Genomic DNA, 16808 nt, shown 5'->3' with positions numbered 1-16808 from the left:
TATAAATTTTATATGTAAAATTTTCTTTCGTCTTCTTGTAATAGTAGACCTGAAGATGAGCTGATAAGGGTGGAAGCTGTAGTTGGTGGTAGTACATGTGTGAAGTAGAAGCAAATGTGGCAGATGTTTGAACTCCTGGAGCAGTTGTTGGGGGGTGGGATGTGTGTGTCCTGCCCCCTGACCATGAATTCAGGCTGTTGCTCTCTGGCTGTCCTCCACCCAGGGTTTCTAAGCACACTTGTGTGTGCCTGTGTGTTGTGGGGGAGATAAGGCGAAACGACAGCTGTGCAAGACCATGATTTTTCACTCCATTATCCTGCTTCCCACTTCCACCCCCTCGCTCCGGGTCATTTTTTAGATTCCCCTTTGGAGCCTGTTGCTTAATCAGCTAGAAGGAAGGGCTGCTGCCTGGTGGTGCGAGAAACCCTTCTTAACCTGGCTCCTGCCTGTCCCTGAGGGTTGGAACCAAATTTAGGCTTGGGACTGTGGTGTTGCAGACCAGTAACTGCTGTGCCCTGATGCAGAGGGGACCCCACCAGATCTACTGCCTGGCCTCTGCAGCTTGCTTGGCTGTGCTTGCCCTGGCTGGGGACACTGGAAGTGCTCAGGATTCACCGGCCGGGGCAAACACAGCCATGAAGGAAGGAGGTTCGAGAGCTGTCTTCCTGACAGTGGTGTGATGGGTTCCTGGGGACAGAGACCTTTGATCGTTTATTGGAGTAGGAGTGTAAGCAAGTCAGATATATGTTAATGTGGTGATACAGCACAGCAGGCAGCGGATAAAAATCGTGTCTGTTTGCTGCGCCCTCACCCAGGTACGCCTGCCTCCTGGTTTGGTTCCCAAGGCTCTGCCTACATTCCTTGTAGTAAGAAAGTCAGAAATAGCCACAGGGTTTTGTAGACTTCAGACGCGCAGAAACCCACATGCATAAGTAAATAGTAGGTGAGGGGACTCCACCTCCGAGTGTTTTGTGTGTGGTTTCTGGTGACTGGAGCTCTGCTTTCAGGGTTCACAATGTCCCCTGAATGCCTTGATAGGATTATTTCCCTGTACGTCTCTGCAGTCCGTCCATTCCTCTTTTTGTAATCCCATCTCCTGGGGCAGGAGAAGCAGCTCTGGGTTTATAGTATGCTCAGAATCCTGTAGCTGGGATTATTTTTTTTCCTTTTTTTGAGCTTGTGTCTCAAAGCCATTTCTTCCTTCTTTACTTTGGTGATGCTTCCTTCCCACCGAGCTCCGGCAAGGGAAAGTTCCTCTCACCTGCTTGTGAAAACGTGAATCATTCCTCACCTTTCCTGTCCTCAACAAGCTCTGTCTCCATTTTGTACGCTAATAATGTGGCATTGCATAAATTAGGAGTGTGGCAGATCCCTCTAAAAGGAGACGCGTTGGCTGTCTTGGGAAGAGCCATGGTTCCTAGGATAAGTTGATGGCCACAGAAAGGGCAAGAGATAGGGGGCTTTTAACGGGGGAAGTGCTGGAACTGTGTTTGGCCAAGGTATTTGCAGCAGAAGTTGAGGTTGGCAGGAAGAACAAATTCTCTGGCTGTGGTCCTTCCACTTAGTTGGTTTTCTGTGGAGAGTTAGTAGGCTAAGCCTGGGCATGTTGCTGGGGTACAGCAGGTCGAAGGGTTAGCTAATCACCTCATGTAAAAGGATGAGGAAAGGCCACAGCTGCTGAAAACAAACAGCTGGCGCTCTTAGGTAGGCAACAGAGACAGAGAAGCTCAGGTAGACCAAAGGAGGCTGTGGATCTCATCAGCAGAAGCGTGTGGAGATAAGCAAGTGGCGTTCCTAGTCATTGCATGCCTCGCAGGGTTCAGTTCAGTAAGATGTCTTCTCCTTGTCCCTTGTGCCAGCCCCCGCCTAGGGCTGATGGAGTTGCTTGCTCCTGGCAGCCTGTCTGTCTCTCACAGCCTTTGGGTCCTGTGCTTCACTGCCACCGAGGTGCTGATCTAGGGCTGGGCCAGAAAGCATCCCTTCTCGTAGGGTTGATTATGCCTGTCTCATGAGGTTATCAGTGTCCACTTGGTGCCAGGTACTGTGGATTACAAGGAGCAGTATCATCTCTCTTCATAGTAAAGTGATCACCCACTGAAACCTTCTTAGGAAGGATTTCCTGCCCCTCCGGTCTCTGAACAAAATGCTGGGGAAGAGGTTCAGTCCTTCAGTTGTTCCCAAAATGGGAACATGGAAAACATGCTTGAAAGGGTCGTGTTCCTGCAGTGTTTCTAGCTCATGTTGTCCCTGGACATTCAGGAGATCAGGAGAGGACATAAAGGCCATGTAGGAAGTGGAGTTCTTCAAGATTAAAAACTGCACCCAGCCTCTAGGTGAAGTGGGGAGATCTCTTCAGTAGTCTTCACATGATTCACTTCCTGTTTCTGCTCTGATGCTGTGCTTTCTGTGCTTCTTTTCTCAGCACGACTGAACCATGGAGCTTCGAGTGGGGAACAAATACCGGCTGGGCAGAAAGATTGGCAGCGGTTCATTTGGAGACATTTACCTAGGTGAGTGTGAGTTTCTGTCCTTCCACCTGCAAGGTTATTTTTCTCAATCGCCTCATTGTTTTGGGGTTATTTTTTTGCCTGTTGGTATTTGTGGGCACCATGTAAGGTTAGAGGTGGTGGAGAGAAAAAGAGCTTCAAGGAATACTGCTAGTTGCTGCTGGTTTTCTGATGGCAAAGAAAGTGCAATGAGCTCAGCTTTGCCTCACAGACACAGTGATGTTTGATCAGACTGATTTGGACTATGCAGGGCATATTTGTCATACACCCTACTCCAGCTCTCTTGCCTCCTTTCTTGAGCTTGGGTGCTTGTGGATATAAACTCTGCAAAGAGCGGGTGGTGGAAATGGAGGACATGGCTGTTCCTTCAGGTTAGAAGGAATAAGGTTTTGGGAAGATTGGTGTAGTGGAAGAGGTGATTCAGTACCTGTGAGAGAGGTCTGAGACCAGGATGTGTAAAACAGGTCAAAGAGGCTGGTGTGCTTAAAGTCCCGGGGCCCAGATCTGTTAGATCTGTAATGGGATTTGGCGTTAATGTCTGGAATGACCTGAGCTGGGAGCTCAGTGGATAGAGCCCATAAGACTCTGGGTTTTCTGTTACCGTGACAGGTCACTTGGGGAGAAGCTGTTCAAAGCCAGCACGCTGATGTGTGTAGATATGTTCCCTGATGCTTTGCCTGCTGATGTTTTTATTGGCTCAAACCATGAGGAGCCAGACTGACGAGACTACCTAGTAGCCTGATCGATCCCTCCACGAGAGCTGGTGTGGCTTTACCTGTCATCTAGTTTTCACCACTACCTGTTTAGCTGTAGTCCAGCAGGCCAGCAGAGTGATTGCCTTCTCCCTTCCTGGTGTTTTCACCCTTTGGGTACTTAGAGGTGGTTGTCCTGTGCTCCTGGACTGTTAGTTTGCTCAGCTGAGTTGTATTTTGCTTCCCAGTACATCCACCACTCCTCACTTGCTGCTCCTTGAATTTTTCCCGTTTTGTCCATCTGCTGAGCAGCTTGGAGCCTACGCAGCATTTGAGGTGTGGCAGTGAAGGGCTCCCCTTGAGTCATCTGTAACGTGATTCCTCTGCACAGACTGCTTTGGGCCTCCTTGGCTTCCCCCATCACCAGTGCTGTATCAGGTTGCAGAATTGGCCTTAGTGCACTGTCAGCTGTATTGTAGGTGATCTCTTCTAAGTTCTGCAACATCTTCCCATCCTTCCCTGAGTTCCTTTCATTGAATCTTGTAGTTCAGATTACTTCTCCCTGTGCTTGTAAATCACCCTCTGTTTTCTACCTCTGGCTTTTATCTCCCGTTCCCTCTTGCATTATTATTCTCTCTTGATTGGTGTTGGCAGCCTCTCTTGATTAAGTATCCTGTGGGAATCATCAGTTACAGGCTTTGTTGCCACCTTTATCCAGAGCATGAACAAAGATGATAAATAATGGATCTGGGATCCCAGTTCCACCGTGTCTAGGCTTTTACTGCAGCCTGCTCCTGTGTGCTACTCCTCTGTGGCCCCCTAGCCAGTCCGTGGTTGGGTGGCAGTGCTTTTAGTTCCCAGATGCTAGGGCTTGAGGGGTGAAAGCCCAGACACAGCATTTCCCACCTGTGCCAGGGCTTGAAGCTTTCCAGACCGTCTCTAGGACAGTATGAATTGACAGGATCTTGCAAAACATTTGGAGCGCGTGTGGAAAAAGATGGGAGATGCTGAATCAAAGGGCCTGATACCTGTTCCTCTGCACCATGTAACAGGTTGTCCACCTATGCAAAGGGGGCATGGAAAACAGGCTCTGGTGAAGGGGTTGTGCCTGCCTTTCCTGTAACCAAACAAGGTGAGAGGCAGAGGAAGCCCTTGTGTGGTGAGCACACTGGGATGCCTCCAACTGCCAAGTTCAACCCAAGTTACTTGAATGCAGTATCAAAGACCTTGTGATGTTCATTGAGGTGCAAGCCAACATGTTTTGAAGCAGTGATAGTGAGACTTCTTGGAGCCTGGGTGACTCCCCAGCCTGGAGGAATCCGACATGTAGTCTCTGATGGTTCGTCTGGAAGACACTCATGCTATCCTCTCACAGTTTGCTCAGCAGACAGAGGGACTTATTCACGACAATTTCCCTCTTGTACCAGATTCACCTCACAGTTCTGTCTTTGATAATGGTGTGGAGACAGAGCAGGGACAGACAAGCCTTGTCTGTCTCTGAGGGAGAGCACGGGCTGTGCAGTTTATCCCCAGCTTCTCTCTTTCAGGATGTTAGTACCTTCACCCACTTTGTAACCAGTGGGTATTGTGTGCTGTGCTCTTTGGGATTTGTTTTTGGGTATTCCCGTCAGAAAGAAACTAGAATTTCTACGTGGGCAAACACAAAAGGATAGACTTGTTAATCCTCAGCTGGATCTTAAAGCACAATGCCTTTCTTCCATCCCTGTCTTGAAGGATAGATGTACTAGGGGGGATTTTCCCCCCACATTGGCTTGGGAGGGTGGGAAATGAGATTGGGTTGCCCATGGGCCTTGGCTAGTCCATTTGCCTCTAAAAACACTCAATCAGAAGAGCAAAACCCAGTTTGTAGGGGAAATGCTGAGACCTTTGGGCTTTGTCAGAAGTGTCGGCCAAGAGGCAGGGCAGGATTGCTGGATGTGGTAGGAATCTTTTGGGCCAGGAGGCGCTGGAGGGAATGTTGGTGGTGGAGAGGAGCTGGGGGACGGTAGGGCAGACAAAGCATGCTGGGACCTGCGCTGGCTGGGGACAGTTCCTGGTGGCAGGCTCCTCCCTTGCTGGGAGGGGAGTGCCTTCCCTTTGTTTCCTGGCCTGTTAACTCTCTCTCGCCCTATCTGACTTCTTCCATCTGTTCCCAGCCCTCCATTCTTCCCCTGCCAAGCTGTCGGAGAGGGGAGTGGGCAGTAGGGAGTGAGGAGAGCAGAGGGACGTGCCTGTTGGCTTACACAATCTGCAGGGAGGGTGGTGTTTATTGTACCAGACATGCAGCAAGGCTTTCACTCCGAAAAGATCCTGTTTAGCCGGTGACATCCCCTGTCCCCGGGGCCCTGTTTCAAACAGCTCGTGATGAATGAGTTGAATTTGTGCAGCCCCCACAGCAGAGCGAGACTGGGGGTGGATGTTAGGAATTATCCCCAATCCTACATATGTCTCTCGAGTGGCTGAAGCTAGGCAGGCTCTGCTGTGTTTGTCTGAAATGTGGTGCTTTCCAGTCTGGAGAAGGAGCAGAGAACTGTTGCTTTTGTACCTGTATCTTTAAAAAAGGTGGTGGTTAAAGCATGAAACAAAGGATCAGAGACACTCCTGCCCTTGAATTCCCTCTGCTTGTGGTAGTCTCAGTCTGGGTAGATCTCTAGCCAAAAAGTGGTAGAGGGAGCAACCTGAAGATGTATGGGAGTTTGGGGAGGGGCGAGCTTGAAGTGTTCAGTCGGTGACCCCCTCAGCAAAGAATAGCACCTCCTTAGGTCCAATTGGTCCTTCTTTTGCTGTTTCAGGTCACAGGATTGTTTCTTCTTTTTCTGAGAGACTAACACCTGTGTTTGGGCTATGGAGGGTGTGGGGCTGGAAGCCACGTTGATAATTTGAATGGCATATTTATGTTTTTTCAGAATCTTAAGTTTTCTTGATGCTTACCCCTCCATTCCCTTTTCCTGCTTTACATGCTCACAGGTAACACTCCCCCAACTTGCAGACAGCGTAGTAGGTGGATGCGTCATCATCTTCCTAAACACACAGTGTAATGTGGAGATGAGAACTCATTTATCTTTCCACTGTTCCATTTTGGGGAGTAGGGTTCATTCGAAATGCTAATGCTACTGCTGCCAAAAGTCAGCAAGACTTATCATTGCGTGTGTGTCAGCAGATGGACTAGGAGAGGGAAAAATTTCCCCGGGGAATGAACGAGGGAGCTGCTGCAGAGCTTTTGGAGGAAAGTCTTCACAAAGACAGAGGGAAGAGAGAAGGGAAGGAAGCGCTCCTATCTAGTTGGATAGATGCTGAATGAGAGCCAGTGGTTGAACACTAATTTAAAAGGTAGATACTAGTCCAGGAACACATTCTTACTGTGATCTGAGCCCCTTTTTCTGCTCTTTTCCTCCTTGCACTCCTGATGCTTGTAAGAATGGTTCTGTGGTGTAGCGAAGGGAATGGCTTTCTCTGCTGGCCAGCCATTTTAAAGTGGAAAACATCCGCATCTTTCCAGATGTAACCATTGGACAAATGGCTTTAGGTCTTAGGATGGCTTTTTCCCTTTCCCTTCTCTGACTCTTGAGTAAAAACCCTTATTAAATTCATTCCATTGCTCCTCTTTCCCCTCCCTCAGAGCACCCTAAATAATTCCTCTCCCTCCTTAGTGTTTACAGCCTTCAAATATTTGCGGACTGGTGTCATGTCCTATTCTTCCTCCCCACCCTTCTTAGTTGTATCTCTTGTCTATGTTACATATTTAGCTCTTTCAATCTTTCTTAGTAAATCAATCCCTCTAGGCCCTGATCGGTTTTGTTCCTCTCTTACAAATTCCTGGCAGCTTGTCTGTCTCGACCCAGTGCTGTAGTATCTAGATTATGTCTTTCTGCTAGCAGGCAGCTCTTGGCTAACTTCATGTACAAACCCGAACTCTTCAAGAGGAGATGGATCCCCTTAGGATCCAGGGGGAGAAGAAATCCAGGGGTGTGAACGTTTCTTTTTTTTTTTTTTCTTTCTTTCTTTGTTTCCTGGCTCTGGAGGTGGTGTGTGAAAGAGGAGGGATGGAGAGATGTGTCTGCGTCTGTCATTGTGAACTCTGAAAGTCGTCAGAAAGCCAGGCATCAGAAGGCACGAATTAACCAGACCTACCAAAACTAGCTGCGGGATATGTAACTCCAGCTCACGTTTGGCATGCACATTCTGGAATGGTTTATTTTATAACAGTGTCCTGATCAGAGGTGCTCTCTGGTTTGTGTTTGAATGCAACTTTTAATAGTTCCAGGTACGAGGAAGGCTCTGTCTGTGTGTGTGAAGCAGGCATGGGAGGCAGGTAGAGAGAAGCAAGTCTTGAGTGTCATTCCTGTGACCTGTGTACAGATCTTCGTTCTTTCCCTTTTAGGATGATGTGAAACATCTGGAATCCTCTCAGCTAGTACGAGAGAAAGACCATCGTGTTCTTTCTTTGACAGTGTACTTTGGGACCAGAGTGCTGGCTTTCGTGGCTGGCCCTCAGCTCTTTTCAGGAAAAAGCGCGTGGGGTAGTGGTTTTGTGGCTTTGCGAACTATCTGGGAATACCTTCAACAAAGGCGTCTGAGTAGCTTAATTCAGTACCAGATTCAGTTTATTTCTTCACAGTTCTAATTTAGGATATAGCAAATGTTTCTGTGTTGGCAAAAGATAAAGGTATCATTAAAGCCCTCAGGAGAGGGAGAAGCTGAAGTTTTGGGAATTGGCTGTTTTAAGCAGGTCAGTGCTGTGGAGAAAACAGAGGTAGCTGAGAATGTTAACAATGTCTCCTCCTGAACTAATTGGTTCTGTTGAAACAATGTACCTGAGGTAACCAGTAATTTTTCTGGGGAAGAGGTACACCGTATCACTCCGAGGGGGGCTGGCTTGGGTTCGGAGGCTGGGTTCGTGATCAGAGACACCTAAAACTTCCACTCAGTTTACATACCGCTGATGTGTACAAGTTGACCTCCCAAAGTCTGGCACTTTTTGAGATTATGAGGCAGTTAACTTGTTGTAGGACTGTTGTTCTAGCATGGCTGCAGGATCAGAGCTGGTTTCCTATTCACATGCCTTCCTCTGGGCTTGCCTTTGCAAATGGCGGTGCTGGAAACTGTATGAAGCTGAAGTGGCTGAATCTCATTTCTGTCACAGAGAATAAATTTCAGGGCAAAATCTTAAGGTCTTGGCATGTGTATGGGCCTTGTTAAAAGTGTTTAGCTTCAGTGGAAGCTTGCACATTCTTCATTTCATCCTCATTTCTGTGCAGGAGCCAATATTGCAACTGGTGAAGAGGTGGCCATCAAACTGGAATGTGTCAAAACCAAGCATCCACAGCTCCACATTGAAAGCAAGTTCTACAAGATGATGCAGGGAGGAGGTGAGATGGGAGGAAAGGATGGGGCAGGGGGAGTGTTTGAAGAAGGAAATTATTCTGGAGGGCCTTAGAAAGGAAATGATATGGTGTTACGTATGATCTTTTCAGCAGGGGATGCAGCAGTTTTCCTTTGTTCACGATTTGCTTAATCTTTCTCTTTCCCCAGTGGGTATACCCTCCATTAAGTGGTGTGGAGCAGAGGGGGACTATAACGTGATGGTGATGGAGCTCTTGGGGCCCAGCCTGGAAGATCTCTTCAACTTCTGTTCCCGCAAATTTAGTCTCAAGACAGTTCTGCTCCTGGCAGACCAGATGGTGAGTTTCCTCTGAAGCATTTGCGCCTACTCTCCTTTTCCATGCCTTCCTCCCCTCTCCGCCCCATCCCCTCTGCTCAAGGACTGCTGTATCCTGGGCTTTTTTCATTTAGCAGAAAGCAGCTGCCAGGTTTCTATTTCTTGATGAAGCTGGAGGCCTAGAACCTAGGCATGTTCTTGATCTCCACTCCTCCTTCCTTCCCCTGCTGCTCACCCTGTATTAGTGTTGCATGCACAGGTGCGTTTGCCTGTGTGATGAATGACTGGCATCGCTACCTATCTCAACTCAACTCAACTGCCTGCGCCCTGGGTCTAAGACCCCTAGCTGTTCTGGACACTCCGCTTTCCCAGCCTGGCTAACTTTGAAAGTTTACTGGTGTCAATACTGAAGCTCAATGTTTTAGTCTGTACGAAATTGCTTCCTATCCTTCCTTGTGGTGTTAATAGTGACCTCCACAGGTGGAGGACAGGGCTGAATTCCATCTCCACTCTTCATCTCCAGGTCTTTCTGCTTCTAGAGGATATCTTTTTCCATGGCTGTCATCTCTGATATTCTCTGCAAAATGTCCTTTTCCCTGCTCTGACAAGCCAGTATCCTGGACAGGGTACTCTTTTTAACAGATGCGGTTATGATAAGTTACATTCTTGCCTGTCTCCCTATTTATTTATTCTCCCTCTCCAGATCAGCCGTATTGAGTACATTCATTCCAAGAACTTCATCCACCGGGATGTGAAGCCAGACAACTTCCTTATGGGCCTCGGCAAAAAAGGCAACCTAGTATACATCATTGATTTTGGTTTGGCCAAGAAGTATCGAGATGCCCGGACCCACCAGCACATCCCTTACCGGGAAAACAAGAACCTGACTGGCACAGCCCGTTATGCCTCTATCAACACCCACCTGGGAATTGGTGAGCCTGCTGTTGTCCCTTGGTGGGGCTTTCCAGGGGAGGTAGCGTGTCCCCAGAGGGAGGGGCTGGGGTTCTGTGCCTGGCTCTGCTGCTGACCTGTGTTGAGATGGTGGGTAAGTAACTTAACTGTTAGGCCTCTGTTACTTCACCTGCCTTTTGTGGCACACTGAGCTCCTGGTTTGTGTACTGGTATGTGTTTGTGTGCTGTTTAGTACAGCCGGCCGTGTTTGAGCAGCAAGACTGTGACCTCCCTGACTTTACTGCTACTAACTGCCTTGCACAATTTTTGCAGGCTGATTAGATGGGTAAAGGAGACTTTTGCAGGCACTGAGCCTTTAGGGATATGTGCAACTGAAACCTCTCTTGTTGACTCCTGAGTGCCTTCATCAGTGATTATTCTGTAGAGCTGTCAGAGTTGGAGGGTACAGGCCCTCTGCAATATGGTGATACTTCTGTTATCTACCGCTGAGGGCTACAACAGCCACGTGCTGGAAATGTGAGATGAGGGAAGGCTTCCTACTGCCTTGGATATCCAGGTTTTGTGATTGAGGATTGGCTGTCATGGGCCTTCAGAATTTGTGTTTGTCTGAACCGTACTGCCCCGTTCACCACAGAGAGACTGAGGCAGCTTTATGGAGGTAGGGCTCTGCCCTTAGTGTCTATGGCTGGTACTGTGGGGATAAAACTAGGCTGGGAAGGAGTGCTGAGAGTTCAGCCAGGTCTTGCACTGGTGATGGCCATCATCCTTAGGTTTTGTAAAAACCTTCTGCAGGTTAGTATCCACCGTGCTTAAACCTCCTGAAGTCACCCAAACCCTTGTTCTGGGAATGAGCCTCTGATGCACAACACTTGGTTGCTGTGAGGAACAGAGGTGAAAACCTCTTGCGGTTTTATCTTCAGTCCCTGAGCAGATACATCTCTCTGGTGTGTGAACTTTTTTTCTGCTGCCTGGACTAAACTTCATCCACAGTGCGAGAGTTTCTTAAGTTACCTTAGGATCTGTTCTGTGCAGGCTGACTTGGTTCTGCTACTAGTTGGTAAATCTGAAGAGCAGAAACACTGAAGCTGCCCTGTCTGTGGACCCAGAAAAGTAGCTCCTGTGCTCGCAGCTCAGTTTAGATCTCTGGGAGACCTTATTCTGGAATGTGTAAGGTGGCAATTCAAAAATCAGAGCCAGAAACTCAAAGCTTTTAAACTAACAGCTTCCACAGGATTTCAGGTCCTCATTCTTCCTAGGGAAAGCTTGCCATTCTTCCGTCTTGCAGATGGTGTCTCGGAAGTCTGGAGTCAAGACTTGACCTGCAGAAAATAAAGCAGTTTCCCACTGTCTTCCTTGCTTAGCAGTGTATGATAGTAGACTGAAAATGCTTTATTTATATCAAAATGGGGAGTGTTGTGTGTTGAGAGTGGGCTGTGATCTCCTGACCTCTTCCTGTAGTAAAAATAGTTCTCATAGAGCTTTCAGAGTTGGTCTTCTGTATTTTGGCTTGACCTGCTTATATATAACTGACTCTCCATTTAATTCTCTGTCAAGATTTCAACAGCCATGGTAACTGCCACGAGGAGACATGCACAAAATAATTCTTACTACTATGTCTGTCGATTCGTTTGTGTACGCCTGCTCCGTCTGAACTGATCACGAGAGGCTAAATGTCTGGTTGAAGGGTTGTTTTGGGTTTTTTTTAAGGACTTTATTATTCATCCCACCCCATCTTAGCCCTTTACTAACTGGTGCTTGGCTTCTGTATCGGGATGAACAAACAATGTCTGAACACTAATCCAAGGGCAAATTGCGTATGCCATCAGTCTGAGCACGTTGCTCTCTTCATGCCCTTTGCTTCAGGAAGGTCTGGGTGTGAGTTACTCTGCACACCAGGTCTCTGGTGTATTATCTCCGCGTAGCAGATAGCTCCCCTGGATGGCATAAAGGTTACAGGACTTGCCCAGAGGGGGTGCTGGGGCTGAAGCTGGAGTTCCTTTTTCTCAAGACCTTGCCACAGAGTGTGTAACGGACATGTTTGTGAGTTACCAGCATTGCCATGGGAACTGTCACTCTGAATTTTTTGGCTTTTCAGAGACTAAATTTTGTGTCTTTAATGTTACGTTAATGCAGTTTATGGAGAGGGAAGGAACCAGGTGCTGGGATATTTGTGTGACGGGAATAGCAAATGAATAAATGCCTTTATTTGAATGTGCAAGCTAAGGGTTGGGCATTCCGATGTCTGGAGGAAACACATTCTTTTCCTAGTGACCCGGTGAAAAAGTAGGAGGCGAGATTGGGGAGGGTTACTACAGCTGGAGACTTGCTGTTGGGGGAGTCATTGGACTGTGCAGGCTTTGGTTCATGCATTCCAGTCAATTTTTACATGCTCTGAGGATGAGCATGCTCTTGCTCTTGCACCCTCTGGAGCTTGTAAAGTCTGAAATAGATGTCCAGGAGTGCCCAGGAGACAGTCTTGAAAGAAGCCTGGTGGGCCCTGTCTGCATAATAGGAGGCTGGGAATGGGGAGCAGTTTCTCCCTGATCACATGTCCTAGATTGCATCAGTGTAGACTGTGCAAAGCATAAAGTACTTCTGCTTATCCTGCCCTCTGTCACCCCTTCCGGATTTTTGTGTGGTTTTTTTAAAGACTGTTGCCATGCAGTGGAGAGAGAAAGAGGAATTGTAGTCCCAGCATGTGCAAAATCAGGTCTGAGTGTGTAGTCAGGAAACCATTGCTTGGTTAAGACTGTTTGCTGCTGGGCTGATCCCAGTGAAGTCAGCTGATTTCTAGGGAGTTGTGCATGGGAACGGTATCACTTTGAATAGGATCAGGGTCGATGGAAGCTCTGTCTTTGGGGACCAGGAGGCACTTTGCACTGCAAAGAAACAAGTTTTGTCATGAACCTTACATCCAAGGCAAACAGTCCTTAGTCTTCTGTCCGTGCCCAAGCATGTTTTCCCCAGGTAACTCAACATCCTGCTACTCACTCCTGACTCAGCTCCTTCTAAAGACCCTGTTTTGGGAAGGGAGTGGGGGTGTGGGCTGGCTGGGAGTCTCCCTGGGAGTGGAAGGGATGGGGCACCAGATCAATTGCAGAATGGGTTGGGTTTGGGAGGTCTCGCTGAGCTGCATGGGAAGGCGACCTTGTGTTTTAAGTTGGAAGGGGCTGTGTCAGAGAAGGGGGAAAGGATGAGTGTCTTACAGAAGTAGCAGTCCTCCGTCTGCTGTGGGAGGTTTGAGAAGCTGAAGTAAAATGATGAGAGGAAGTGTGCTGTGTTGTCACAGGTCATGACTCTAATGCTGCTTCTGGACTAACTCACTCTGGGCACACATTCACGTCACTTGTGTTTCTCTTCTCAAATTGTAAAGTGAGATCTTTTGCCTGCGTCCCAGGCATGCTTGTGAGAGTTAGTCAACGATCAACAAGCTTCTAAAAGTGGAAACTACTGATGTTAAATAATGTTTCTTTGGTGTATAGAAGTGAACTTGTTTTCTAACTAATTAATTACTCCACTTTTGATGTTTAATGTTATCTAGTATCGTGTGGCTGTTGGTATATGAGGCCAGGCAAAAGAAGAATTTTGAGATATCTTGGGAATGTGTAATAGTAACTGAAGATGAAACAAAGAAATATGATGTAGGAACTGTTGATCTTCACCATCATCCAAGATTTAATTTGGGATTTTGTAGTTAGCTACAGGAGTTTTGATGTAGCTTGACAACTGTGACCAATCATGCTGGTGCTTCAGGCTCCCCGTGGATTTGACTCTCACTGAAATTAAGTGGGCTACAATGACCACATGTACGTGAGAAATGTTACTTCAAGGATGCAACACAATCACACATTATCATGCAGCATTTCAGTAACTGGATGTCCTGCTTATGGTTACTTTTCCTTAATCATATTGCTGTGTTAAGCCGTAGTTACGGTGTGTTTGCAGGCATGTAATGGATACTAGTGAGCTGCCCAGTTTGGTTTTGTAACCCCTCTCCTTGCCTCCAGTAAGGACACTGGAGCATCTGCCACTGACTGCAGTCTCCCTAATCTCACAGTCTGTAATTCTGGCCTTCCCCACATCACTAGGACTGTACCTAGACAAATGTTCACGGAACCTTTCCTGTTGTTCTGGATGGGGTCAGTGATGGTGCTCAAAGCTGCTGTGCTCCACGCAAATGGAGATGTGTGGTTCCAGCCTATCTTAAGCAGTGTGAAGTTCAAGCAAGATTTTGGAGGCAAGATCCTGGTTTATTTCTAAAAGGCTGATGTCTCTGTTCAGTAGGTTTCTCTAGTTCCTGCCCTGCTTCTCCCTACTCCTCTGAAGGGCACCCTTGTGCTGCAGACAGGGAACCCACAGTTTCAGGCTTTAAAGTTACATTGTAGGTGAGTCAAGGGCTGACATATTGCAGGATTGAGGAGGTTACCTTCGTCACCTGTGCTTTCAGTTGGATAACAAGTTAACCATGAGCCAGCAACGTGTCCTTGTAGCCAAGAAGGCCAAGGTATCCTGGGGTGCATTAAGAAGAGCGTGGTTGGTTCTCCTCCCCCTCTGCTCTGCTCCGGTGTGGCCACATCTGGAGTATTGTGTCCAGTTCTGGGTATGCCAGTTCAAGAGAGACAACGAACTACCGGATGGAGTCCAGTGGAGGGCTACAAAGATGATTAGGCGACTGGAACGTTTCTCTTATGAGAGAAGGCTGAGAGACCTGGGTCTGTTTAGCCCATTTAGAAGAGAAGGCTGAGAGGGGATGTTATCAATGCTTGTAAATATCTAAAGGGTGGGTATCAAGAGGATGGGGCCAGGCTCTTCTCAGTGGTGCCCAGCAAAAGGACAAGGGGCAACAGGCACAAACTGGAACACAGAAGTTCCATCTGAACATAAGGAAAAACATACTCACTTTGAGGGCGACAGAGCAGTGGAACAGGCTGCTGAGAGAGGATGTGAAGTCTCCTTCTCTGAAGATATTCAAAACCTGCCTGGATGTGATCTTATGCAACCTGCTCTGGTGAACCCCCCTCTGCAGGGGGGATGGACTAGATGTTCTCTAGAGGTGCCTTCCAACCCCTACTATTCTGTGATTTAGTGCAATTCAGGCCCTGAGTTGCTCTGATGCCCATTTGCACAGGGGTCCTGTCTGAGAGTGTATGTCATTATCAAATATTGACTAGTTTAGTTTAATTGGTATACATGATGTGTAAGCGCAGCCTTTTGACAGTACACGTATCTTAGCCTTAGGCTAAATGCAAAACTGTGTGTTTCTTTTCTTTTCTCCCTTCATAGCATCTAAGCATCTCCCAGCCAGTCATGTAGTTATCTTTGGCAGCAGCCTGATGAAATTAGGAAGTATTAGCCCCTTTAAAGTGGGCAATTTGAGGCAGTAAGTTAGTGAGGTCAAAAAATGCTGTTATTTCTGCGTGTTTCAAGTAAGACACTTTGGGAATCTGCATGTCTGCTTTGTCATCTACTCCTGTCTTGGAACATGGCATTTTTGTGGCATTTCATGTGCTTTGAACCAAAGGCTCTCAGTTATGGAATGATGGCACCCTCCTTTTCTTCTGCAGCCTCACTGGTGGATTTCCCCCCCCCTCAATATCTTTAATTTGTCCTCAAAACCACTAGGTGGTTGTGAGAAGCTCGCAGGAGAAGAAAGGCCCATGATGACCCACAGCTTTTGTCGGGATATCTGGACATCTAGTTGTGTGACTTCCTACAGCTACTTCTTTGTCAGGGTTCAGTTCAGCTAGCAGAGTAGCAGGTAGCTGTAATAATCTACTGGCCTTTGGATGCGGCAGGTGGTGGCATGTAACCGATACTGAGACTTAACCCACAGACCAATACATAATCTGCAGCACCTTCTAGGACATGGCACCGAATCCAGCAGAACGTGCTGTAGTAGTAACTGAATCTAAAAGATCAATCTCTTTAGTCTTTCTTCTACCCCTGTGCTCACCTTCAAGCCATATTTTACCTTTCTGTTATCTATGTACATTCTCGTTCTCCTCAAGATGTAAAGTAATTTCTTCATAGTATTTTTTTGGGTGGGGAACAGGGGCAAGAGCTTCTTGGCAAAATTTATAGATGAATTTGTGAGCATGTTGGAGGAGGTCAGAGGAGTTTCTCAAGTTAACTGGTCCACATTGTCAGTTGCTGAGTTTCTGCATCAACTCTGTCTTGAGCTAACTTGCAACTCAAAATGGCTTGGCCATTTCAGAGAACAAGTTTAATGTTTTTGTTTGGAAAACTTTTTTTTTTCATTAATAGGCATCTAAAAGCAGACCCCTATAATGGCATATTGAGGGCAGCGCTTGCTCTGAGTAGAGCTGATAGTGATGCTGGTTACACAGTCCACATTCGGACTTTTGTTCAAAGTATACCTCTGTATGCATGCCTCTTTCCTCCACAGCTTTAGAAAATGCCACCAATCCAGAAAAATCTTGGCACAGTGTTAGACGTTAGGCTTCTCAGTAAACTATCAACGAAGTCATTTACCACAAGAAGGGGTCGCTAGTTCCTTGTTTCTGCCCTGTTCCCTGTTTCTGCCCTAAAGAGCATCAGCAGGTTAATTAGAAGATGCGTTTGAAAGGGTTGTGTTGGGCTTACCTCTCTTAGCTTTGTCTTCCCATGACTACCTCTGCCATGACTAATGCTGGGTGAAGTATCATTCTGGGTGGAGAAGTGTAGGTGCCCTTCCTCTGGGACTGGGAAGAGCAAAGTAGGCAGTGTCGCCACAGCACTTCTTGAGCTGTTGAATTCTTGTGTGAATTAAGGCTTGTCCAAGTGAGGAGGTAGTCAGAGTAATTATTCATTTACGAAGCGGGTTGGGCTGTATGAGGGGAGGAGCACTTCAACTCCTGCAGTATGAACATCCCCACAGGAATTTGTACTAGAACGTCTTCTACAAGTTTGTCTATCCATAGAAATCTACCAAAGAAGAGAGAGGGATTGTTCCTTTTGTTCCATGTTCACCTTCAAAGCTGTGTCATTGCCAAAACAGTTTCGGTTGCTGCTCACTCCTTGTCCCTTTGTAACTCTTTC

At 47.2% G+C, this 16808-nt stretch overlaps 1 protein-coding gene across 1 annotated transcript in view; it reads left to right on the top strand.

Moving 5' to 3' along the window:
* The first annotated feature begins 2421 nt into the window (after positions 1-2421).
* CSNK1E (casein kinase 1, epsilon) overlaps positions 2422-16808 on the top strand; it is an 18312-nt gene continuing 3925 nt past the window's right edge. The window contains exons 1-4 of the mRNA XM_010131029.1: positions 2422-2510; positions 8458-8568; positions 8732-8880; positions 9562-9795. Of these exons, the coding sequence (XP_010129331.1) occupies positions 2435-2510; positions 8458-8568; positions 8732-8880; positions 9562-9795 (570 nt within the window). The 5' untranslated portion in view covers positions 2422-2434. The remainder of the gene's footprint in view (positions 2511-8457; positions 8569-8731; positions 8881-9561; positions 9796-16808) is intronic.

Source organism: Buceros rhinoceros, unplaced genomic scaffold, assembly GCF_000710305.1.
Source record: "Buceros rhinoceros silvestris isolate BGI_N320 unplaced genomic scaffold, ASM71030v1 scaffold9362, whole genome shotgun sequence".
In the NCBI taxonomy this organism is placed as follows: domain Eukaryota; kingdom Metazoa; phylum Chordata; class Aves; order Bucerotiformes; family Bucerotidae; genus Buceros; species Buceros rhinoceros.
The sequence above is the reverse complement of the archived record's forward strand: the minus strand, read 5'-3'. Positions and strand labels throughout refer to the sequence as shown.